The sequence below is a fragment of the Grus americana genome, chromosome 19 (assembly GCF_028858705.1).
Source record: "Grus americana isolate bGruAme1 chromosome 19, bGruAme1.mat, whole genome shotgun sequence".
Classification (NCBI taxonomy): domain Eukaryota; kingdom Metazoa; phylum Chordata; class Aves; order Gruiformes; family Gruidae; genus Grus; species Grus americana.
This window is the reverse complement of record NC_072870.1, coordinates 2505506-2531889: the sequence shown is the minus strand read 5'-3', so window position 1 is coordinate 2531889 and position 26384 is coordinate 2505506. Positions and strand designations below refer to the sequence as shown.

General features: G+C 48.2%; 1 protein-coding gene across 5 annotated transcripts in view; it reads left to right on the top strand.

Annotated features, from left to right (window-relative positions):
- Positions 1–738: 738 nt before the first annotated feature.
- Positions 739–26384, top strand: part of AUTS2 (activator of transcription and developmental regulator AUTS2) — a 787423-nt gene continuing 761777 nt past the window's right edge. For 3 of the 5 annotated variants that reach the window (XM_054847738.1, XM_054847737.1, XM_054847734.1), the window contains exon 1: positions 908–1310. In XM_054847738.1, coding sequence (XP_054703713.1) covers positions 1017–1310 — 294 coding nt within the window. In that variant the 5' untranslated portion in view covers positions 908–1016. Of the gene's footprint in view, positions 1311–26384 lie in introns of all 5 variants that reach the window. The other 2 variants (XM_054847736.1, XM_054847735.1) reach the window with 2 other exon arrangements.

The window sequence follows — 26384 nt, the reverse complement described above, 5'->3', positions numbered from 1 at the left end:
ATTTTTTATTATTGTTGTTGTTGTTGTTGTTGTCGTTTTTGGGGAGGGGGGCAGCCTCCTCTCCGCTCGGATCTATTGTCACCACCACCAGCACCCCCCTCCTCGCCACAATTAATCCGATGAATTTGCCATGATTGATCCGTATTAATAGCTGGGGTGGGTGGGCGTGTTTTGGGGCTTTTTTTCCCTTCCCTTTTTTTTTTTTCTTTTATTGTTTGGTTTTGTTTTTGGAGGGGCCGGGCTGGGATCCGATCTCCACTCCAGAGTCCATTCCTGGTCGGTGCCTGAGAAAATTGCATCTGGATGCATCGTTATTATTATTATTATTGTGTTTGATCCAGGGAGATAAAGGAGGAGGGGGAGAGGAGTGCGTGTTCGTGGGGAGGGGAAGGCTGCACCCTTCCCTGCACACACACGCAGAGAGAAAGAGCTCCATACATCTATATATATATATTATTTTTTTTTCCCCTGGAACTTCTTTTAGTTGGGGAGGAAAGGAAGAAAGAAAATAAATTTTGTGCAAGGAAATACTCTCAGCTCCCTCCTTCCAGCGGGTCTCTCTCCTTCTTTCTTTATTTCTCCCCCTTTTCTGCTGGGTTTTTTTTTTTTTTTTCCTCTCTTTCGGAGATCCTCGCCCTCCCAGCCCCTTGATCAAAGCATTCCGCTATTCTGATTTATTGCCTGCTTGGTGAGGCTTTTTTTTTTTTTTCCTTTCTCTCTCTCGCCTTTTTTTTTTTTTTTTTTTTTTTTTTTTTTACAAAGGCGACCTGAGATCAGCCATTACTTTCCTTGGCTCGCTTATAGGAATCTCTTACATTTGGTGCTTGCTGCTGGTGGTGGTGGAACCGCACTCGGATTCTTTCATCCCCCCCCACCCCCTTGCTGTCCTCTCCTCCCTCCCTTTCTCCTTCCCTCTCTCCCTCCCTCCCTCCCCCGTTATTCCGCCGGGGGAGCCGGATTTGTGGCTGCGGTGGGGCGGGGGGGGACGAGAGCGAGAGGGAGAGCCGGCGAGAGACATGGATGGCCCGGCGCGATGCAACGGGCTTCGGAAGAAGCGGCGATCGCGGTCCCAGCGCGACCGGGAGCGGCGAGCCAAAGGCGGGCGGCGCGGCTCTGCCGCCGGAGGGGCCGCCGGCCCCGGGGCCGCCGCGGCGCTCTCCTCCTCGGGCTCGGAGAAGGAAGACAATGGGCCCCCGCCGCCGTCCCGGCCGCGGCCCCCCCGGAGGAAGCGGCGGGAGTCCTCCTCGGCCGAAGAGGACATTATCGACGGTTTCGCGATGTCCAGCTTCGTCACTTTCGAGGCGCTGGAGGTAGGAGCGGCGGCGCTTTGTGTGCGCCTCATTGTGTGGGGGCAGCGGCGGGGGGAGCCCCCGCAACGCCGACCCGGACAACCCCCCCCAACCCTCCCCCCCCCCGCCGCCCCTTATCCACCCCCCCCCCCTCCCCGGGCCGGCGCTGCCGGGGGTGCCCGCGGGGGCGGTCCCGCCGCCCCTTCCCCGTCCCCGGGGTGCCCCGCTCCCCTCCCTTCTCCCTTCCTGCCGCCGACACCTGCAGCGCGGCGCGCCGCTCCCGGCGGGCGGTGGGGGGCTCCGGCGCGGCGGCGGGGACCGGGGTGAACCCCCCACCCCCACCCCCCCCCCCCGACCCCACGGGCAAGGGAGCGGGGAGTTGCGTGCGCTCCCCCCCGCGGGGGCTCCCGGCGGCGCTTTCCCTCCCCTCCCACGAAATCAAAACTTTTCTCGCGTCGCGGTGTCCCGGCGGGGCCGCCCACTCGTGTCCGCGGGGCGGCGTGGGGCGCAGGGAGGATCGTGTGTGTCTGTGTGTGTGCGTGCGTGTTTCTTCTCTCGGTCTCGCCGACCGCTGGTGGTGCTGCTGATGGGTGGGGGGCGCCTGTCCTGCCGCGCTCCCTGTCGGCCTGTCACGAGTGGGCCCCGCGACCTCCCACTCCACGGGGGACACTAGTCATTCCTCCCCCCCAAAAATATGCTGAACTAAGGGGTAAGACGAGACCGGGCCGGGCGGAGGGAGACGACGCCCGGGAAGCCCCCCACGGGGGGCTTCCCGGGCGTCGCCTCCCTCCGCCCGGCCCGGTCTCGTCCCGTCCCGTCCCCCCCCCGTGTACCCACCACCCACTCACGACCGTGGAATTACTGTCAACCCAGCCAGGATCGTGGTGGGGATGCAGCCGTGCAAGGAGAGCTCTGGCCCGTTTGTTTGAAGGGCTTTGTTGTTTATAACTTCTCTGCTCTGGAGAAGTTTGCCGTGGCGAAAAGCAGATTTATTTGGTTTTACGTGCGCTGGAGTCACAACTGGAAGGATTATAAACTGTCAAAATAAATGCGGAGATGAAGCTGATTGTTTAACAGAAAAATCTGTGTAGCTCTTAAGCTGTTTAAATATTTAGCTAGGAATACTTAGTGGCATTTTTTGGGGGGGGGGGGTTTCAGGCTTTTGTTTTTTTCTTTTTGTTTCATTTGAAGTCAGGTTTTGTCCTCGGTTACACCTGTATCCATCCAGAGTAAGGTCTCCAAGAGAACTTATTCTGGTGTAACTGAAGGGAGGATTTGTTCACTCCAACAAGCCTCCACATGGTTGGTGTTACGCTCTGGAAGCAATAAGGAGGAAATGTTGAGGTAAGGGCGAGACGCAATTTTACCACCGTTTCTCACCTGGTGAGCCCATCCACGACTGCCCTGCTCACATCAGAGAGAGGAGGAGTTGTGAATACGTGTTTGTCGGCGAGAGTGAGATTTGCGTGCTTCTGTTTCGGACAAGATTCTGTTCTTTCTCAAACAAAGCCCCAGTTTGTGTCATTTGGGGATTTATGGGAATACGGACTCGAGAATTTGGCTGTAGTCCTTTTTGGAGGGGAAGCGAAGAGCAACTTTTATGGTCAGAACTTGGTAGGGCGTTTTAGAAAATGTCTTTATTCTGGTTTACTTCTTATTTGTTTATTTTCCTCTTGACATGAATTTAATTGCTGTGCTCTTTTCTCTTTGCGAAGCCAAGAATGGCTAGTACTTGCATCCTGTCGTAATCCTGTATCACTAAAAAGGAGCGCAGAAACGTTACCCAGTTCTGCCAGCTAATATCACATTCAGATAAAACAATAGCTCGCACACTGAGACTTGACATACTTTTAATGTTCATGTGATAGGTGGCACATTTTGACCTAACGATTTCATGCTGCGTTGAGAAATAATATCACAAAATCGTTGTTAGGTGCTTTTTCCTGCAGCTCGGTACGTATGTTGAGAAAGTTGTTTCTGAGGATCAGAGGGAGATGAAGGTGTCTAAGGCACGAGTCCGACGTGGCAGGAATTACTGTGTGCGTTGTGCGTAGCAGCCTGAAGTTTTTAGTGTGATTTTTAGCGTTGGTGAAGGGGTTGTGAGCGGCGGGGTGGAGCGAGGTATCTCGGCGTCGGTGGGATGTTTAGGTGTTAACGTACTTGAGACCAGAAGCCTTGGGTGCCGTGGAGGGCTGCCCTGGTCATATCAGGCTTTGGGTCTGCCCCTGGCTCCTTGGAGGCCGTGGAGGCTTCTCCCCAGGTTCCAGAAGACTTTTGTGCCCAGCATTGTGAGAAACCTGCCCCAGCCCAGGCTTTGTGCTTCAACTTGAGCCTTTTCTCTGGCTTAGCACAGCTGAAAGCGTTGCAGGGACAGAGGGGGTTTTGTCCGCTTGATGTGAAAAACAGCGAGGACCAAAGTGCAGAACACTTTCACTGCTGGAAGATCTAAACCAGAAGAGGGGAAGCAGGGAGGTGGTGGGTCTCCCGGGAGGGGATAGCCACCGCGGAGGGATGAGGCTGAGCTCTCTGCTTACGAGGACATCTTTGCAGCAGAAGGTGTGTGAGTTGGGTGGATTCAGGGTGTTGTCCCAGGATCTTCTTATGAATGCTGTACATAAAGTTGCAAACTTTGTGAAGAATTTCTGTATAGCTTCACTTTACCGGTCTTTTATGAAATGCTTTGTGTTGGGGTGACTGAGAAAGCCCACGTTGTGCAAAACACCAGGTTGTGTGAGGCTCGTAGTGTGCGAGGGAACATGGGCAGCCGCACGAGAAGAGTGTGCATCCCATGGCCGCTGTACCTTCAGTAGGACTCATCCGTGTCTGTTATGGTCGTGTTGATAAAAGTTCCCATCCCTTGAAGCAAAATTATCTTTTTAACCAGCTCCCACTCTCGGAGCTGCTTTTCTGTCCAGGTATCAGTAGCCTTCTCGTGCTTCTCAAGTGTAAATTATTTGGTGTAGAAACAGAGGCCATCTGCTTCTGTTATCTGTCGCTGGGTTTAGGACAGCCCGTACCTTGATCTCTCTAATGTTTGTGTGGGGAATGCAGAGGAAGAGGGAGTCCGACGAAGACAGTGGGTTCTCATTGTGGATTTTTATTTTTTTTTTTTTTTCTTTCCTTGGAGTGACAGTTGAGCAAATTCAGTGTTATTGCAGATGTGGCCAGGCTGATCCTTGCCTTGCCTCGCTAGACACTGGTGTAGCGATGGTCTCTGTAGGCCTGAGTTCTACACTGGGGAGCATCTTGGAGCTTTGACCTTCAGAAACCTGCACTTACTCTGTATTTAAGCAGCTGAGATGTGGTCCTACAATTTGAACTGATTCACCACATCCTCCCATGAGTAGCCTTGCTGGGACTGACAGCGGCAAGCTCCGCGGTTTACTCCAGAGGAGTTACTCGCACATCGCTTCCCTGACCTCCCAAAGTCTTTCCGCCCGTAAGAAGAGAAAGGCGCAGACGCTCCGTACCGGTGTTGGTGTGATCGGTGTCTTGTTAGGCTGACTGCCTTCCCCACCTTGGGGGAGCCCGTGCTGCACCGCTGGTGTGTTTGTTACCAGCACTAACAGCATGAGGTTCTCCAGACCCAGGTGGGCGTTTTAGACACCGGTTTGACAGGGAAAGGACATTTTTTCAAGACGTGATAAATCAGTCCCTTGGAGTGACTTTCTCCATGATGCGCTCTGGCATTGCTGGCGAGGAGGTTTCCGCGGAGCTCTCTGCCGAGGTGAGGTTTCGCTAAGATGTTTGTCTCCCTCCTACCCCCTGGTGCGTAGGACTTCGGGCAGGAGACCGATGTGACACGGCTGGTGACATGCCGTGGGGAAGATGGTTTACCGTGATGAGAAGTGAAATCTGACATGAATGTTAAGATAGCTTAAAGCCTGGGAAGTACTCGATGTTTCCTGAGTCAGCTCTGACCATCCCTATGGAGTAAGCCCTTGGTTTCAGGTTTTCCGAACACTGAGGAAGGTAATGAGGTTTTTCTGCGGATGTTTGTTTAGCTTCAACTCTTGTCAGCTCTGACAAGCCTGAAATGGGACACAGATTATTTATAAGGCACAGATAGAAGTGGTGTGGGGCGGAAAGGGGGGGACTTGCATTTAAATGGGGATTCTTGTTTCATAAAACTGGCGCAATTTCTTGGCGTGCATTTGCCGAGCTAATTTCTGTTCAGCACGCAGGCATTAGTCTGTTTTGAGACCGTGCTAAATTATAGTCAGGTAAAGCCCAATATAATTAATTACAAATGAGAAATGCTGACAAATATTTGTCAAGGAGCTGTTTAATGAGCTTCAAATTCTGTGTCGGATGATTCCATCCACCTAGTGTAAATAATTTTTAAGCAATTGTTCCACCGAGTCTGTGTGATTTAGGCAGATGTTAGCTGCGGCAGTTCTACGTATTGGACAGATAAAATAATATAAGACTAGGTGGAGTAAAGCTTAACAGCCGATGTGGGCTTTAAAATAGAAACGCTACTGTTACACAAACAAAATGTGGAAGTAACAGGAAGGTTTTGAAGATGCCACGGCCTCAGTTGTGTGGCTGCGTGCACGGACAGCGTAGCTCTGTGTGTGCATCCGAGTGCAGGAATTTGCTTTAATAACCGTTGTGTGATCGCTAGGCACAGCCCACTGAAAATAGAAATAGCTTGGCTGTGTGACAGCAGAAGCTTTGAGCTGGACACCAGAACGACTGGCTTGCAGTGTGGTTCTCCTCCCCAAATCGTTCTCTTCTCACCAGCCTTTTAGCTGGCCTGATTAGCCTGTTTACTCAAATTCTCTGAGATTTCAAGCAAGTTTGTTCTGCCTTGTCTCTATCCCTTCATATTTCAAAAGGAATTTGATCTTCCTGCCTTAGCGCAGCAGCATCATAACATCAGGTGTTTGTTCAGTGCTGTCAGCAAATCTTGGTAGCCCTTCTCGTGTTTATTGACTGCTTAGATGCTTAGGTGTTTGTCCTAGGCTCTGTTTGCACATGCAAGTCTGCAGATTTAGACCAGCAGAGAAGAGAAGCGAGTAACTAAATGAAGATATCAGCAGAGGGTGAGTGGCATTAGGTTTTGTGTGACGCCGGGATATCACACGAGGCGATGTGCTTATTATTTTCACTGTGTATTTAGAGGAAACAGTAAATTGACCTGAGATCAAATTTTGAGATAACCTTGACAGAGCAACTGAATCTCTTGATGAAAACCCTCAGCGACCAGAACTGAGGAAAAAAAAACCCCAAAACTGCAACCCAACCTGAAAGCAGGACTAAGAACAGCAGGGTGCATATTCCACTAAAGGAACCTCTTGGGTAATTTTTGAAACCTGTGTTGTTATAATTTGGGCACCTGAACACTTTTAAAAAATACTTTAAAATTACTTCTAAAAGCCTGAGACTTTTCTGGGAGGCTGGATATCCACAACTCCCACTGACTTCTTGTAGCTGTTGAAGAAACTGTCCTTTGGGCAGATAATGACCAAGGATTGTGATTGTTGCATAAATGTTCTTTTAAACTCCTGAAGGTGATGGTGTAATGAAGGTGGGGATTTTTGCCATTCCCATCGGTGGTAGTAGGAGGTACGGTGGCTTGGAGTTGAAGAAGGAAGAGTCCAAGCTATAAGGACAAGTTCTTTAAATAAATGTGATTCAAGTAGTCTCCACTGGCTCCGCTCTTTAAGATTAATGGGAATTATGCCACATATCAATAGGACAAAAGACACCCTTATCCTTTTTTATCTTGCCATCATTTTTTTCCTGCTCTTTAGGTGAAAAGTAAGCCCTTTCTCGTTAAAAGTCTGGGGCCTCTGCTGGGATGGGGGAGTGTAAAGAAACAGATTTATAAAATAAGGGTAAAGGATCAGGAACTTAGAGGGAAAATTACCACCGGGGAAAGGCAGCAAAAGTCAGCAGAAAGACATCGAGGGGCTGAGTAATTGAAAGATTGAGTTACAACACTGAGATCAATAGAGAAATATCAGGGGCTGGATGGGAACACTGCGAACCAGGGGGGATGTTGTCACCAGGAGTGGGAGTTTCGGGTAAGATCCATTGCTGTGTAGGGCCACGCTCCTTGGTGAGAGCCCTGCCGTCCCTACCGAGGGGCAACACTCAACAAGATGTGTCCCCGCTTCAAACCCGGTAACTCTTCAGCTGGGAGAAAGGCAGAACAATTCTTCACTCAATGAGATGGCCCCCTTTTTCCTCCCCTCTCTCCGCTGCTATTTTTTTTTTTTTTTTAAGGGCTGTTTCTATCAGTTTGCCTGGAAGACCCTACCACATTACACCGGGGGTCTGACCTGCAGCCTTGTAATTATCTGCAGCTAAATTAGAAGTTTAATCTTTGTTCTGAGCAACAATAAGTTGAGTCAGATAGGTTTTAAAAATAGCCCAAGCTCAAGTTTAGTGAAGTCTCAAATGCAATTAATAAAAGGGTAATGGAGTTAGGAAGTTGCGGGCTGAAATGTGGAAATGTTTAACTCTCAGTTTTCCTTTACTCGATCTGCAGTGCTTTGCTGAGGCAACGTCGTCTTGGTTCTGTGAGGGGAAATTGCTTCCAACGTTTCTCTGTGTTCCCGTACATCATCCTTATGATTTATCAGTTCAGTATCTGTGTTCTCGTTGGGGTTTGGCTCGGTGTGTGCCACAAATTACCAGCCGTATGCATTTTTGTAGAGTCAGTTTGTTGTCATTTTGACTCGATGCCAAGCCATGGTGAAGACCACTTCAGAACATCGTAGTCCTCTAAACTCCTTTGTTGTAAAACGGATATGAAAATCCACTTTGTAAGTAAGGAGAAACGGCTAATGCAGGTAGGGATTTGTTTTGCTGTAACAGCAGAACGTGCAGTGGCAATTTGTCAGATCCCCAGCTCAGCTCTGCTGTACTCTTTGCCTTTAAATAGTGTGTTACCTTAATATCTTGAGATTTTTCTCCTTGTATCTTGGCAACACTACCGCTGAAGTTCACACGCTCATGCTGTGGAGAAAGAAGGTTTTAATCAAAAGGGGAAATCTTTAGTTTGGTAAATGTTATAGGAAGGAGTTTTGGTTCTGTCCTCCTCTGTGCAGGAGTGGTGGAATAAAAGTCAGCAAAAGCAGCGGATTATTCCTTGGCACTGCACGTATTTTTCTGTTTGTGAGTTTTTGCCTATCAGGTTTAATTTGATCGCGTTGCACATTGTACACTTCATGTGGGTTTACACGGTATTTAGTTTGCATCTTGGTCCTACTGGTTTTAAAATCTCCCAAGACAAAGACGCAGGAGTTGCGCAGAGGTGTATTGATATCTGATGCGCCCAAGTTCCTGGCTGCCTCAACTTTAGATTGTGTAATGCTGGCTGATGCACGTATCACTGATATGATTAATATCCCAAGTCCAAATGGGAATAGTTACTCCACAGCCACGCGGGAGATCGGTTTGGTGTTCTCTCCAGAAATGGTTGCCCATTCATCTGTCTCACATGTGTTTGCCAGCTTCCCAAAGTGGAAGTTGCTTCTCGTTTAGAATCGGTATTTTTATAAATTGCCTCTTTTTCTACTTTTATTTGATAGCAGAGGGGTCTTAGCGGTTTGGGAATACAACCACCGCCAACCTGTCTTCCCCATCCACAAGCCCAGGCTTGTCCTTTGTTGGATGAGCTCATGAAAACAAGCAAACGTCTCCAGCCTCTGAGGTGTGTCTTGTGCGGGGCATGGTTCGAATGAAACCGTCCGGGGCAGGTTTGTGGCTGCTGCAGGATGACAGTGCACGCCTCAGTCGGAGAGGTGGGTAGAGGTGGGCACCAGGAGAGGTTCTAGGTTAGATTAGCTTTTAGGTGGCTGAAGTTCTGGAGAGATACTCGGAGTTGTATCGGACTTTAACACGTGCTTTACGCTCCAGTGCAATCAAATGGTGGTCAGATCCAGAACCAAATTCCCGAAAGTTTGAGAGAAGCCTTGCTGTGTAATAGGCTGACTATGAGAGGGACCGTTTTTTAGAGGAGAGCATCTAACGGTGATAATACCTGGTGTAGATACCCCCTTACCTGTCAGTGAAATCTGCAAGCCACTCTCACCTTTTTCCCTCCGTGCGGGCACAGGTTGCCACGTCCCAGGCGACCCACCCTTGGGGCTCCGGGTGGCCCGGCTTCTTTGCCCGTGTTGTGGAACCAGGGAGACAGAAGCCATTGCCACCCACTTCTCCTGGACCACACGCAGGTGGCTCTCAGCCCTGGCTACGAAACGCGCGTGGTGTAACTTCTCCCTCCTGGCGAGTTTTGACAGCCCATGTTTTGCTGTTTGCACACTGTTTCCTATTGCTGAGGCTTAGATGAGTTACAAACATGGTGATAATTGCTCAAGGCATTGATTTTTATTTATTTTCGCTCTGCAAGTCCTAAGCGACCCGAGACCTTTCAGTCTGGGAATCTGCTTCAGTTTTCTTACACGGATGGTGGGAACGGAGGAGAGGCGGCCAAAGGACCCGGCTCATTGCTATGAAACGGGGATGTCCAACTGGGGGGCTGTAGGCTCTGTCGTCCTCCTGGATCCTGACCGCTTTTGTCACCTTCCTCTTGGCTTCTGCACATCCAGGTGCTTAGCGCTGTGTGTCTCTGGAGGGTGCCACGAGTGTCCTTCAAGGGTCCTCCAGAAACTGGCATCTGGTCCCCAGCCTCCAGCAGGTCCAGGGAAGAGCTGGGAGGTGCCGCTGTTGCAAGAGCTGGGTGACACGCGCTCTCCAGCTCAGCTTGCTGCACAGCTGGCCAGATGTGTTGAACGGGCATGGTGTGACATCCATCGAGTGGGCACCGAGAGAGGGCTGGAGGCAGCGAAAGTAGCTCTGACCTCCGAGGAGTCTGTGTGGTAAGGCGGCAAGGGAAGAGCTGCTGTTGGGGACGATTTATGTTGTAACTCTGGTAGTGTTGTGGGTTTTAATGCACGTCGAGGGCACTTTGACCTTTGAATGGAATCTTTTGGTGTGAAATTGTGTCTTTTCTCCTCTCTTTTCTTCCCTTAAAGAAAATTCAAAATAAATACTGAAAATCAAAACCGTCTGTTTTGAGGGGACCAAATTGCCTCTCTTTATTTTATGTGATTTGGATATTACTGAAAGATTAAAAGTCCTAGTAATTTTTACTGGCTGGCTATTGTGCTTGTAGGCAGTGACTCTTCCAGCATTAGTCATTTTAACTATGGAAAAAAATAATAAAAATGCAATTAATGTGGCTCAACAGCTGAGTCTGCTGGACTTTTTAAAAAAAAAAAAAAGAAAAAAGTAAATTTTAATGAGTTCTGGGATCAGAAAGATACATCTGGTGGATGGATTTGCCAAGTTTTCAACCTCAGAATGTGTGTTGAAAAACTCAGTGAATTATGTAGCTACAAAAGTGGATCTTTGCATGTTTTAAGACCTCAGTGCAATCTCCTTATATTTGCCTAATGACAAACAGACATTCTCACAGAGGCGCAGCCCAGAAGGACACACATGTGCTGAAACGGCTCTGTAAGCCGATAGTATTTGTATGAGAATGCAGCTACTAGTGAAGGAATTTTAGGGGATCCATTGAATATAGGAAAAAAAAAATAAAAATCTTGGTATTGGATGAAAGAAAAGAGAAGGAAGGGAAAGGTGGAGGGGGAGAGGAGAGGGAGCACTGAAACTTTAAATGTCCATGATGCGTGGGCTAAGATATTGTGCCTCCACTGCTGAACCAGAAAATTTATAACAACTGTTTGTCATGTGTATGTATTTATAGCCATTCACATAATGAAGAAGTTTCATGAGGTTGTAATAACATATCAAGATGGATGTAATTAAAACAGAAGCAAATTGACACCTCTAGATTAAAGGCAAACTCTAAACTAATACACCTGTACGCTGTCACTTATGTATTAGTTGTCCGGGGCAGTCTGCCAGATATGCAAATAAAAAGACATTGGCAAATTTCCTTGGATGTACGGTTATGAAAACCCAACTATTTAATCTTTTACCTAGCCCTCTTCAGGTCTGGAGCGACGGTAGAATTTATTCATTTGGTGTTGCTGATGCTTCGTCATGGGAACGGGCTAAATGACACGGAGGGATGGGGAAAGGAGCAAGGAGAAGTACGGAGCAGGCGGGTGCCGGACAATAATGTTCTGTACAGCGGGACCCTTCCTTAGAGAAGAGGTGTCGACCGGAGCGTTTCAGGTCTGTCCTAACTCCCGAAACTCTAGAGGACTAAAGAGTCCTTGACATGGACTTTCTGTAGCATTTGAGCTCAGTTAAATGCTTTTAAAAACTGCGCTGTGACAGCAGATTCTGGTTCTGCCGCGCTGCAGGTGATTGGGGTTGCCAGCAAGGAAACTCCTCCTGAAATTTATTCGTTTCAGATACAGCGGCACAATTCAAATCTGATGTAAATCATTACCGACTCTGTGAAATGGCTATAAAGTATCTTAACAATTTTACGTAATAGTATTTTTCAACTCGTTTCAATTTGCAGAAGCCTAGAATTTCTCCAGTGGAGTTGTGGATACGTGTATGGTGAATTTAAGCCTGCAGTCGATAGGTCGGCTCTCTGAATTAACGCTCTTGGGGTTCTTAGAAATAGCCTGCAAACTGCCGATATCAAATAGGCTATTGGTATGGGGCAGGAGGGGAATTATTTGCCTTCTTAGGTCAGAAGCACCAGCCTTGCTTTTGAGTACCTTGAACCCCACATAACCTGCATTTCTTTAAAAGCCCCAGGGATGGAAATAGGTCCTCACGTGGCTTGTGTGTAACCCCCGGGGCTGGGGGTGAGGGTTTTCTGTTAAACAGCTGATGCCGGTACCTCCAGCTCCTCCTCCCTGAGTATGAAAAAATCTTACTTTTTGTGGATTTGGTGGCATTTCCTCGGGGAGCGGCTGTCTTGGAGACACCCGCGTCCCTCTGCTGCTTCCAGTAACCTCCTCAGATGGCTGCAGACACTTGGGTTAGTAACATCGATTTAGAAGTAGATTGATAGGACTGCTGCTCTTGAGACCTCAATGAAGCCCCAAATTCTGAAATTCACCTTTGAATTCAGGCTTGAAGTTCCTTGCCCTAGCCGGGGACGAAGTGGAAGGAAATCCAGCCACCTGCGTCGCGAGGCGTCGCGGTCACCAGCCCGCTCCTGCCTGCGGAGAGGTGGCTGCAAAAGGCACCTCTTTTCTGGGAGGTGTCTGCGTAAAAGCTGCTGTCTGGTTAGGCTTTTTCCGAATTAAAAAGACTCCTTTTTTAATACATCTGGACATTAAGGATCAATCGTCTGAGGTACGTGGCTTCAAAGGGATTTCAAATGGTAGGATTTTTTGTCTTCAATACTTCAACAACTTTTCTTCCACCTTTAATCTTTCATGAGCGGAAGCTTCAAAAGATAATTAGTAAAACATGCTTTTATCTGCATTTATCTCAAAACATGATTAATTTTTTAACTGCAATTACAGCAATCATTTCAAGTTTCCTCTATATTAATGAGTAAAAGATTTTTTCTGAGAGAGACCGAGCCTAAATATGGCTATATTGGCCGAGTCGAAAGGTACATTTATGAGTGTGCTTTTTGTTTTCATTGCTAGGGATTGAATTTCCGGTTCCAGGAAGTAATATTTCACATGGCTTAAAGTCTTTGAAATGCTCTTGCCTGGCTTCACCGGATCATTTTGAGGAGCTGACAATGATAAGAACTGGATCATGCTCTTTGCTAGACTTGGCTACTGAATACCCAGTTACACGTTGCCCTTGTGTCGGTGTTTTTTGCTCCGCGCCGTGCGTGACTGGCAGGATATCCTCCGCACGCCGCTCTTGGCATTGGAATAGAAGATATACGATGCAGCCCGTTTGTTGTTAATGAATTGGCAATGAACTTGAAAATTTTCACCTTTACCATTTCTGTCTTTGTTATAGGCAGCTTAAGGCATTTTTTATTACTATTTCACTTCGGGGAGAAAGATGTTCGTGTCTGTTCCTTTCTTTATTGCTGGTACTGATGTATGTAGGACCGTGCAGCTGGTGTCCTACAGCCTGGATCCCGGCTGTAGGTTGGGTGCGTGGTCCTTCAGGATTTTGAGCACCTCCTGTCTGTCTGGTTGGTTGTCCTCCGTGGCTTATCCCAGTGTCCCTAGAAAGTGGTTCTACCAGCACAGAGGTATCCCAAACCCAGAGCCTCCAAAAGCGATGGACCACTGCAGGGGATTACTGAAAAGGAACAGAATTAAACCCACTTTTCACTAAAGTACAGCTTTTGTGTAATTTTGCCCCGTGAAGGCTGCTCATCAGCCCTGGCTCCTGCTTCTCCATGAACAGGAGGGAGAGGTTTGGGGCTGGAGCTGCAGGGTCGCGGCTCTGTGCCTCCCAGGGGACGGGGCAGAGAGCAGCCCCGAGGGTGCTGGAAGCGATGCTGGGCGATGGCGTGGCCTCGGTTCCCGCAGCGCAGCCCGAGCAGTGAGGGAACTGGAGCAGGCATTTGAAACTGCAGCTATAAGAAGTGTAAGGACCCGGTTTTTCTGGGGTTTTGGGGGGCTTGTTTGTTTGTTTGTTTGTTGTTGGGGTTGTTTGGTTGGTTGGTTTTGTTTTTTTGGGGTTTGTTGGGGTTTTTTTTGTTTCCTTTCAGTTATGCCCTAGTCCTGGCTGTCAGAGGTGATTCAGAGTAAGCCTGCACGGCCTTGGTTCACGTCTGACTTTAGCTTCTAAAACGGGATTCCAGTCACCCTGCCCCGCAGTCTCCGGGGAGGTGGATGGGATGACGACTGCAACAGTGGGTTGGGCGGCTGCAGAGGAAAGCACGCGAGCGCGTAGCCAGATTTCTGATAAACCCGGGTCTCTGAGTCCCTTCAATGGGTAGCTGTGCTGCGAATAGCCTCTGAGGTCTGCTGTGGCTGCTCTCTTTGTTTGGTACTCTGACAAAAAATTGCTCTGGTATCCTCGTTGGCATATTTTTACATCTGTTATCCATATTTTGGATTTGTTCTGGCTGCAGTCTTATTTTGTTTTGCAAAACCTACCTGGGATTGGGACGGAGATATATGTTTGCTAAGGCAGATTTGGAAATTGCATTGTTGAAATACAGCCCATATGGGCCATTGTAAAATGGTTACTGCAGCATATAATTGCCTTCACAATGATGTGCTTTGTCATTTTACTTCCATCTTCAAAGAGGCTCTCCTGTAGTCTGCTGACAGCAATGGTGGTATTAGAAAACATATGGATTTGTAAAGGCATTAAACTGTCTTTAGTTCAAGGATTAGATTACGGTGTTAGAGTACGGGTCACCACGTTCTCGGGTGGATAGGCTGTAGCTGACTCTATCGGTTTATGTTGTAGGTTAGGGAAGGGTTTGTTTATTTATTGAAGATATCTGACACAATATCCTTTCCAATACGCGGGAAGGAGGCATCTCGTGCTGCTGTACCCGGTGTGAGCTGCACCGCTGTCCCCGGGGCCACGGTCCCACCTCACCCGGCTTCGCCGGCAGGGCTTGGCCAGGGCTGGCCACACCGACACCGCTTGCAAGAAGTCTTGGAGGGAAGTGCCAATTACAACGTGGAAAAATGCACACAGCGTAAACCCCACAAAATTGGCTTTGAAATTTTAAGTAGGTTTGGGGTTTTTTTTGTACTCTGTGCTGGGCTGCTACTCTGAATATTTTGGGTATTTGTTTTACGTTCACATACAAAGGATGTGTTTGCACTGTTCAGCCCTATGCATTTCAGAGTATAGGGCAATCTGTTCAGCTTTTAATATTTTTTTTTTTTTTTTTCTTTCTACCCTCACAGTTTCAAGTGTGGATTTCCTGGGGCAGGTTTGAGGTCTGTAGTGCCCATCTTGGCAGAGGCCAGTGCAGGGTTTGCATCGTGGGATGCCCGTGTGATGGGACGTGGCACGCAGCCTCTCTCCAGGCTGAGGCGATGCTCGTGCCCTCACACCATCAAAAGGGAAGAGCTGGAGAGTGAGAGGGGAAAATACACATAAAGAAGATCTTTCTGTTTCGGTTGTGTTGTTTATTTTTGCCTATCGTTTTGCAGCCTGCTTGGTTTAGCTCTCTGCCCCGCTGGGACGCTGAAGCAGGCTGGGGGGGTGGGGGGGTCTTGCTCGGCCCACGGCCACCTGCACCTCCTGCCACACGCGCTTGCTGTTGCGTTTGGGTTTGCGCGGGTCCCTCCCAAAACAACTTCTCTGATGTCTCTTGTCCTTCAAACACGCTCTTTAATTAAGATGCTGAGCCGGTTCTTGGGAGACCCGGGGTTGTTTCCGTGTAAGCGCAGTCTTTCGTAACCTTGAAGCCGTCGCTCCCCTCCCGGCTCAGCACGGCCGTGTGAGCACCTGCTTTGTGGTTGTGCTGAATAAGGATGGATTTGGGCTGGGATCCATGCCTGCGCTCACGGGAGATGCTGTGTCCAGGCTTGTCGATTCGGGTTTCTTGACGGAGAAAAGCAGGCCTGTGGGGACGATGCTGATTTGTGAGATACTGTTTAGTGTGGAGTCAAATACGCGCTTAGGTGTCACCTTGAGCTAGAGCGTTAGTTTTGCTGTAGCTGAGTTTTCCTGTCTGCAAAATGGGTTTAATAATACTTTCCCTCTTTAGAGATTGCCTGACTACTTAATTAGCCTCTGCAGGATGCTCAGATAGTAAGTGGTTAACATAGAGTATCTACATAATTTAGCTGTGCCAGTGCAGGGACCTGGTTAGAATACATATTTAAATAACTGAAGGCACTCGTATTATTGTCACCTTTTAAAATAAAGATGTAATATCGCCTTAAAATTGTTGACAGCAGTCGCTTCGTTAAGGAAATCTGATGTGAAGGGTAACCCAGTGAAATTCTGATGAGTGCTTTACTTTTCTGTATACTGTTATAATTATTAATGATATAAAAGTTACTCTTGCTTAGTTGTGGCTTGCTTCAGTTTTAAATTGCTTACAACATTATCTGTCCCAGCTGTGGTGGATCTCAAGGCTGGCTTATGGTAATATATTTCCTTAAATCCATTGCAGAATAGAGAAGAAACTCTCAGTCTAGCTATGAGAAATGTTAAAGGATGTGTTACTAACTCTGGCAGCTGTAACGGTGATAAACAAATTAGGTCTGTCATTAATGCCAGGGTCTGCAGGTATAAGATGACATGAAACTGGTATCTCGCTGTTACTGGCCTATAAAAAAAATTAATGCAGGGGGGTTTAATCCTTGTGTACAGAATTTAAGAGCAAAGCTGCTTTGTGATAGGTTTGTGTAAGATGAACCTGAAGTTCACGTATATGGTATGTCTGCGGCAAACGGCGCAGGAATGAAAGGGATAGAAACCTCAGTGCAGTGCGAAGCTCCCGTGAATATTGCCGGGTTTTGCAGCAAGCCCTTCTCAGGGCTTTATCTAAGGGCAGTATTTACAGAGATGCTTAAATCAATGCCTCTTTAGAACTGGGCTCCTATATATTGTTAAAAATCACGGCACAGTGCGCTTAAAATGAGTGTATGCTTAAGTGCAGTCAGGAGCAGGATGTAATTGGGTATATACATAAATATACCCTTAATGCTAGGCTTTGTAACAGGGACTTTTTAAAAATCAGTGTATTTTGAGGGAAAGCTCGGGAGAGTGGTTTGGGGAGGGCTGTTTTGGGGCTTTCAGGCAGTCGCCTGGATGCGAGACAGCTCCTGCATCACTTCAGCTCCTGGAGCAGCAGGGCCAAGCTCCGGTCCGAACCCTGCGGGCTGTGGGACACGCCGCTTGCTGGAGCGCACCTGGGTGCGCGGGGAAAGCCCCAGCAGGCAGCTTGGCTGGGGGACCGCGGGCACCAGTGGGATGGAAGTGCAGGACCAGGCAGCCCGGCCACGCTGCAGGCTGACGTGAGCATCGAGAGCTTTCACGTTCAGCGTGTCCTTCGCCTGCTGCCTGAACGCAAACGTGCGTCTGCGCAGCGAGGAGGTCGGGTGAGCTTGGATTCAGGCAGATCCAGGTCTGCGTGTGACGTGCGGTGTCAATGCAAACTCTGACAAGCTGAAGCCTCTACTGTACGGGATTGAATTTTGTTTTGTCCTGGGAGAAATGGTGAACTTTGCAGCTTTGCTTGCAGTACACCCTCTTGATGTCATCAAGATTTCCCTGGCAAGTAGCATCGCTTTGGGTGCTAACTTTGGGAAGCTACCGGAGGGGTGCTTCCTCCTCCCCCCTGGTGTAGACACCTTCCCATCCAGCCACATATTGTTGCTTTCTCCAATAGCAGCTAAACAGGTGGCAGGATTCAAATCACCACTCTCTGAATGGAGTTCACACTCCACAATAGCTCACCAGAGGCCTGTTTTGTTACAGAACATTGATTAAATAAATATTCCTATGCATACAAAAGAGGAGAAATCTGTTACAGCACTCTGCAGTTATTTTTCCATTAATGGCAAGGAGCGCTCTCTAATTTTCCTGCCCCTTTCAATCTGTTTCCCTGTCTCCCTCCCTTCCCATCACTACTAATGCCTTCAAGTGCATGAGTAACATACAAACAACTTACGTTCCCTCCAGTTCAGATCTGCGAACGCCTTCGCTCCAACTCAGCGTGCTTTAGGAAATCCCGCTACCCGGTGCAGGGCATGATTGACTGCTTCATGCGCGTGTTTTTGATTAACTTGATATTTCATGTTCAATATCAGTATTCCTTGTGCTAACTGACTTTCATTTCATTAATTTATATAGCAGCAATTAAAAATACCATGTTGCAGTATCGGCATCTTGCATAATATTGACAATTGGGGCAGAATATTTGACTTCTGCAGAAGGTCGTTCTTGGGTTCTTCTGTGACCCCTGATCTGTTAAAACCTTCGAGGCAAATGGTGTGTATATGCTTTGGAAGAAAAGCACCTCTTGCTCCCAGATCCCGACAGCCAAAGGCAGCTCCACTGCAAGCAGCAGGTCTGATTTGGTATAAAATGGTGGCAACTGGAAATAAATGTATGGTAAAGGATTCCTTCAGGGGAAGAAAATAGTTTTACTAGTTTCAAGTTCAGCAGGTATTTGTCTTGAGAAAGAACTTTTCATTGAAGAAATGTCTGGCTGCAGTAAATGTAGAGTAGGAGGAAATGCCATGGCATCGCTTTGGCTCTATGCTGATGCGACTGAGATCAAAATCCACTCCAAAGGAAGTAACTTGAATGTAGCTTTTTTTTTTTTTTCCCTCTCCAGGCAATAATATCTCTACTTTGGATAAAACAGAAGTCAACGTTTCTATATCATCATTTTCCTTAAACAATTTTAGAGCTGTTAAATCACAGAGCTGTTACTCTAGAGATGTAAATTGTGGGATGTATTTTCTAGTCTTTAAAGACAATAACTGAAGCCTCCTTCCATTATATGAGTGTGTCCTAAAATTCTTACCACTGCTGCCTAGATTTGGGAGCAGGGTTGGAGAAGTACCCATTTGGATAAAGCTGGTGGTCTGGGCACTCTTGCAAGGAGAGCCCTCACCCTCTTTCCTAAGCTACGCTACGATGGCCGTGGTTGAAACGAAGCTGTGCCAGCACGCCTTGCTCTCCCACCGCTTCGTGTCGCTGCGGTAAGAGAGGACGGGTTGTGGAAGGGTGTAGCAGAAGCCCAGCGTCTGTCTTCTCTCGCTTTCTGCGGGCGGTTAGTTGGAAGTGACACTAACCCGAGTTTAATTCTAGTTTTACATTGCAACAACACGCCAGCTGTTCCCTGTATACTTCCGTGATGCTGCAATGCAATTATTTTTTTGTTATCTTTCAAGATGTAATTTTATGTTGGTGTGCTTTCCCACTAACCCTTTGGCACAGAAAATGTATAGCTAATTCATTTTTCCTGGAACGTGGAGAAGCAAGGGAGAAAATCTCCGATCCTAGGGCCAAGTGGCCGTATTAAAGACAGCCGAGGAGCGATGTGCAGAGAGGAATGGCCCTGGCTCAGACGGAGTCTGAAAGCCACCGGGACGTGCGTAGTGATTAATGGTATCGTCGCTTTTTAGCTTCATCAAAAGGTTTCAGTGTAAGAGTTTCTAAGGAATGCTGGTAGTCACAGGAACCTATCAAAGGGTACAGAAAATATCAAATGAGCAAGCAAGAATGGGAGTTAATTACTGAACAGTGATTACTCTGATATAACCAATTATTGGATCATTAAATGTTTATTACCTTTTTTATGCTCCTTTTCCCCGTAAGTGCAGTTTTGTCCTCATAGTATTAAAAAAGGGTGGATCTAATGCATAAAAAGTCTTTTCAAAACCTGGAAGGTATTAAAAGAGCATCTCATCCTAACACCTGACACGCTGACCTACTTGCTGCGCTTTCCCTTGCTCTGCGGATTTGGGGTCAAGTGCTGTGAACCCTATTTCAAGGCCAGATGATCTCACTCGTGGGAAGGGGCCGGAGAAGAGCACAGCGGGAGAGCCAGGGGAGAAGGCTCCGTTAGATTTGGCGGCAGGTTCACCGCTTTTCGGCCGGAGACGTGGGGTTGGGTTCCTGCCTTCTGCTCCTGCTTGAAGTGGTGGGTGGCTTTTGTGTCTGTCGCCCAGAGGCCCCTCCTGGGGCTCCCTGGTTCCCTCGGGACGGAGTGGTGTGGCCACCATTCTCCTGGGGCTCAGAGGTCTCTTCCCCTCCGTCCTCTAAACCTCCCTGACGAGAGAAGAGTTTCCATCGCCCGGCAGTAATGATGCCGTTTGAAAGCGAGACATAAACCCTGCACGGGTCTTCCACTGGACATCCGCAAAGTGAAAAATACCGTATTTCAAGCTGACTGCGGTTATTTTGGATGACATTTGAGGGTTTAAAATGTTAAAGCAATTTTTTAAAACATGGCTATTTGTGACTTTCGTTGATGATCCTCAAACGTTGAGTTGTTAAGTTTTATATCTTGGGAGAAGTAAGGGTCAGGGGGAGAGGGGGAAAAAGCTTTTCCCCTGCCATCACGGCGTTTCCCAGCAGCGGCACGTGGTGGTCCGCGTGTGCAAGGGGGCCAGGAGGGGTCTGCACCTGCCGTGTGCCTTGGGTGGGCGTTTGGGGCCGGCGGAGCGACGCCGGGTTCATCGCCGTCGCGGTGTGTCGCAGGCACGAGCCCTGGCAGTGGGTTTGGGGGCTGTGGCGCGGGCAGAGCGGCGCCGGGGAGGCGGTTGGTGCGCTCTGCCGGATGGTGTACGCGTGTGACCGCCACCGGATCTGCTTCGTAACACAAATTCAGGCGTTTCTGAAGTGTTTGGTGTGTCTCGTCCTCGGCTACCGACGTCGCCACCTCTCAGTAACCACGTTGGTTTTGTCTCAAATACAATACGCTTGTATGGTAGAGGAAGTTTTTATGAAGTAAAATTTTCCATGCCCTTATTTGTTGTTGCCCTTAATCGTTGTTTTTATGACCTTTCTGAGGGGATTATTAATTTTTCTTACTAATACCTCCCTTTGCCGAGTTGGAAGCTTCAACCATTTTTGAGCTAAACCTTCAGTCAATCTGTCTTTTTTTTGTCATCTTTTTTTCCCTTTTTATTTCTAACATAACCCAACCAGCCAAAAATCGGCTCCTGGACCCTCCCTCACAAATGTGATTTTCAGTTTTCATCTCTGACACCTAAACCTCCGTGGAAGCAGATGGGGAAGGCTATAGGGAACACACAGCAGAGATTGAAACCGGGATGCTGTTTGCAGCTTTGTGTTATTTCTGTGGTGGAAAAGGAGGAAGCTGTTAAACCATGCTCCCTGCGCTCCTGGGAATTTAAATTATTGTCTTTACTGCACTGCTGTGTCAAATCTGTTGTGTGGCAATTGGGACTTTGCCGTCTTTGGAAGGACCCTTCCTCCTCCTGATGAGTTTTTCTCTGTATTCCTTCAAAGGAGAACTTTATTCTGGGTTCCTTTCTCTATTTTTCTTTTTATTTTTTTTTTCTTTCCCTAAAATAGAGCATGTTTACTTTGCAGAGCAAATATTATGCAGGTCACGGCTTCCTCCTGTGCACGAAGATGATTCTGTCCCCGCAGTGCAAGCCCGTGGAGTCAGGACTTGTCAGAGATGCTTAAGGACGTGTCGCTTGCAGGAGCCCCGGTTCCCACGCAGACATCTGCGCTAAACGCCGTTGTTCTGAATCTCCAGCCGTAAACCGCTTCCTCCAGCAGTGAATCACAGCTGTCAAAGGCCCCTTAAATCTGCTGCAGTCACAGACTGGGGGATGCAGGCGGGTTGGGGGAGCTCGGCGTCCTGGCCGCTGCGGCCGCGAGAGGCGCAGCCGGGGTGCTCGGCGCTGCTGCTTGTAGGCATGTATGCAATTATCCCTTCTTGACAGCCTCTGCGTAAAATAGTAATAATAATAATAATGAAACGTCCCTCAGGATTTCTTCTTAATAACTGAACATACAGCAGCAGTTGTAAACTGTCTTGGCACTGTCATAGCCTCCCTGAGAAACGCGAAGGGCAGAGGACCTCCGACAGCCGGCGAGGATGCCGGTAGCGAGGCGGAAACAAGGCGTCCTGGGTTTTAGACCCCGTAGAAAAATGTACGGTGGTTGCAAGGCCGTGGGAGATGAGCCAGTCTCCTGGACTGCTACAAATGTTAGATTTCAATGAAAGGTCAGCCAGGAACAAGGTCAAAACAAGCCCGGTACGCGTAGCAAACAGCGAAGCTGCGAGGCGCAGATAAAGGTTAATGCGCAGGGGCTCCTGGCATCAGTGCGGCGTGTGGTCAGCGTGCTGCGGAGCAGGGTCTGAACCAGGAGATAATGAGGAGGGTTTACTCTAATTCTATTATAATGTATAATTAACTAGCATAATTGATAGCAATTTTCCCTGTGTGTGGATGAGCGTGTATGTAAAGTCTCATTTTCGGCTTTTGTGCGATTGCACCGTGCGCCTTGAGCCGACAGAAACCGTCCGGCGGCTCCCCGGGGCTGGAGCTCGCCGCCTTGCTCAGCCCGCGGGTGCGGAGGGGGAGCGATGTTTTCAAGAGCCCGCGTTGTCTCTGCCTCTGAAATCAGGCAGAACGTCGAGACGGTGCCCCGGCCAGGGCAGACCCGCTGCCGATAAAGGGGGAGGTTAGCGTTCGGAGAGAGAGACGGACAAGTCAGCCCTGTTTCCTTCTGGGTTGTTCGCACCTTTTAGTCACAGCATCCCTGTGAAAACAGAGAGCTTGAGCTGAGTTTTTGCCTTTGTGATCATCTTTGGTACAGGATAAAGTTTCCGCTTTCTACTGTACAGAGACATAAGCATAATCGTGTTTCAGATGCACTGAGGGTTTGAATTTTCACGGTGAACAAAGAAGAAAACCCATTGCTGATTCCTCTGGCCTTCCTCTGCAGGGCAGAGAGCAAGTAAGCAAAATCTTCTCCTGCCCCAGATCAGCCCCAAACCAGGCTGCAATGCTCTACCGACATGGTGATATTTGGGATTTCGTTGGGTTTTGGACTGGTAGGGAAACCCCTGCTGTGGCATCGCCACCGGATGCCATAAAGAAGCCTGGCTCACCAATTGTAAAATTGGGATTTACCCCACGTGGTTGATGTTGTTGGGTTGCAGGGAGCCTCGTTGTACCCACTGTTAGATCCTCGATGCGATGTGAAAACGTCAAGGTAGGAAATTTGGGGGGGGGGTGGAGTTTGGGTTTTGTTGGTGTGGTTTGAAATCTGGCGCTGCTGGTAGAGAGGTCTGCCCAAAGTCGGGAATTGTGAAGCAGCGGAAGCGGGCTGGCAAGTAAAAGTGTCGAATGATTTCTCTTGACAGCTGTTTTGCTTGTCCACTCTTGATTTTTTGGGGGTAAAATTGAGGGAGGGCATTAGCATTTACTTTTTATTTTTTCTTTCAGTATCTGGGAATACACATATGTGGAGTGTAAATGCAAATAACTCATTTCTCCCTTTTTAATCCCTTGGGATGGGAAACCTAAAGGCCATGTTCTTGCTGGAGAGGGGGGGATTTAGCCTTCCAGCTACATTAAATGTTAGCTGGAAACATGTGGCTAAAGGCTCCGGAATACTGAGCTGAGACACTTCCCTTGAGGTTCTGGTTGATTTGGAAATTTAATTTGTAAATTTTTTATTATTATTATTTATTTATTTTATTTCAAAGGTTACACAACACTTCAAGCCTCAGATTTTAGGTCATTCTGCCTTTTACAGCCAGATCCACCTCATCACTGAGAAGGCTCCCCGAGGACTGCAAAAGACTCAGGCTTAGTGTTATCCAGGAAAAATGTGTATAATAGGTGTATTATAGAGGAGTAGGTAATGCAACCCCTGTCTGTTAGCCTGACGAGTGCAACGTGAACAGTGTTACGGTACGCTTGCATGCACTTAAAGTCCTTTTTTTTACAAAATAACGCTAATTGCCCTGGGCTGAATGATGCCAGGGTCTTATAAATACCTGTCAGTACGCATAGAGGGAGCCAAGAAAAGTCAGGTGGAGAAATCCGTGAGACTGGCTCTCATGCAGAGTTTCAGCATCTGAGGCACTGCTAAATCTAGCGAAGGATTAATACCAAAATAATCCTGCTTGTCCAGGAAACCCGTGACAACTTGAAGGTTTAAGATCAGCGTGATATGCTTTAGAAGGAGTGTAATAATAAATTTGCGAGTCACCAGAGGTAGAAACCAATTGCTATTCAGCCTACATCACATCCGAGCTTTCCTACAGTTTGTTTCCTGCTCCAGCGATAAAAGAGATCCTGTTCCACTTGAAGTCCAGCATCATTTCAGTGCTGGCTTTCACCAGAACCCATAAAAACGCTCCAAATCCAGCAAAAAATCCCCCTATTTCTCAAAATCAATTCCTCTAACCATTTGAGGAGTCTTGTCCTGGACCCTAGGTGGTCTGTACCGTTCTCTAGTGTTGTTAGTATTCTGGCTGCAGAAGTTATGTCACAACGGAAATGAAAGTAAGGTAGCGGTTGGGAGGATAGCAGTGTTGTGGGGGGTTTTTTGTTTGTTTGTTTGTTGGGTTTTTTTGTGTGTGTGGTTTTTTTTAAAAGCACTGGTGCCTGCTTAATATCTGGATCTCACTAATTTGTTGCTGTTAAATGTCCATGTTGGAAAATCTCACCTGTGTTTTTGCTGCTTTTTTGCCCTGTGTTTGTTATCAGATATATCAGGATGTTGCTGCTGTTTTGCTTTGTGCTGGGTGTCTCGAGCTGCGATACCCAAGCCATTTAAAAGCGGCACATGGCTCAGCGCAGAGCTGCCACGGCTTCTGCTCATGACCTGGTTCAGGACTGCTGGAGCTGGTCCTGACATCCACGATCAGCCTCTCCTGTCTTGCTCCAGCCTCGCCGCTACGGTGAGCAGGGCTTGAGTTTTCTAGAGCATTTTGCAAGATGCCAAGCAGTTGAGGAATACATGGGGATAGGACTTTCTTCTTCAAAGCCTGTTTCCCCAATTTGTCCTCGAGTGGCGTGGATGTGAGTTGGTCCATGTCCCCAGTAAGACTGCGCCCATGAGTCGGGACTGTTTGGGTTTTGGGTAAACCCGTGTCGTCTTTTAGCGGCTCCAGTGGTGCCGTTCTTACCCTGCCAGCAGTCACCGTGAGGCCACCTTGTCTGTAGCCGCCTGCACCCAGTGCATCTGCAAAAATAAACCAGAGCAGGCAGAGTCCCGCGTGCTCCCCCGGCTTGGGCAGAGCTTCCCAGCAGGCAGCTGCCTGGGGAACTGAACGGGATCTCAAGCACTTTTGGGGCATTGCCCCCTGCCAGGTCTCCGTGGTGGCGAGGGCACCTGCAATGGTGAAGGATCCGCTCAGCTTCAGCTCCTCCTCCAGCAGCGGAGAGCTTGCTTTCCCGAAAAGCACTTGTGTTCTTAAGCCATTTATTTTTCCATTGCACTGAGTCATTAAACATTCCTGCTTGTGTTTTGTTGTTTTTACCCTCTGTAGGAGCTGAGGGAATTTATTCAGCGTCTCAGTCCGGTAATGGAGGGGGCTGAGGAGGTGCTTGACTGTCTGACTCGGCAGGCAGCGGCACGGATGTTGCTGCGTGTGACATCTTTCTAGTGAAGTGGGATGTCAAGATCTGAGATCCTTTTCCACTTAGCGTACAAGAGCATTAGAACAAAAGGAAACAAAAAGCAGCCCTGCACCACAAAAGAAACCAAACGAAAACCCCTCTGGCTAAAGGTGCATTTTTAATGTTATGAGCAATTTCAGACAGAAATTGCATGAAACACTTTACCTGAGCGTTAATGGATCTGTTGGGGTCGGAAGAATTACACTGGTTTACACCAGCCTTGCGTGTGATCCTTTTTTTTTTTTTTTTTTCCCATTCCAACTGTGTTCACAACAGATGGTGATTATTATGTTTGCTCAGATCAATGAATATTAAAAAAAAAAAAAGGCAAGACAAAAAAAATACCAAAAATGCCCTTCAACTCAATAGAGTCACCCGAGGTTCAGTCATAGCCCCTGGGTTTTCATTTGGACAATGTTAAGTTATAGTAACTTAAATGGAATTTTTATGAGCAATTGTTTTGCCATGAAACAAGATCTCCCGTGGCATCGACCCAGGCGGATATCTGCCCGTCGGACGTGCCAGCCGGCTCTTCTAGCAGCCCCTGCTCTGGCGGGGCATGCTTCTGCGGCGGGGAGATGCTTGCGTGACTGGCAGGCGCCCTCAGGGGCGTACCTCTTCCTCACCTTGCTTTCCTGGAAACGACGCTTGTTTACAAGGCAAATGTTTTAGTAGCATATGAGATTTAGAAGCACATGAAAATAAATAATTTGAGACAGAATCCAAAATCTGTTGGAGGAAATAGGAGTACCACAAACGAGCGACTGGGGATTGAGACTTGTGGGTGGAGGAGATGGGCACAGGTGGCGATGCGAATAAGAGAGCCGTGTTTCCCCCTACACGCAGGTGTAAATGCCACGCTCGAGCCTTTCCTCCCGAGTTGTTCAGTCCTGGGTTCTCCTGTGTTTGCTTTATTTTCTGGTTCTGCCTCAGCAAAGTCTCCTGCGCAAGAATCCACCGCTGGGATGCACGGACACGCAGATGCTCGCTGCTGAGGTCTCTCCGGAACTGCCCCTCTGCGTTTTCTCTCCGAGGGTATTGCCAGTCCCAGAGAGCGAGGGTTCCCTTCCGGAGCGGTACCTTTGCTGCTCTTATCCAGGCTACAGCACGGTGCTATGTGATATTTGTGAGATGGATGAGTTATTTGGGGGCCAGCCCCGCTCCC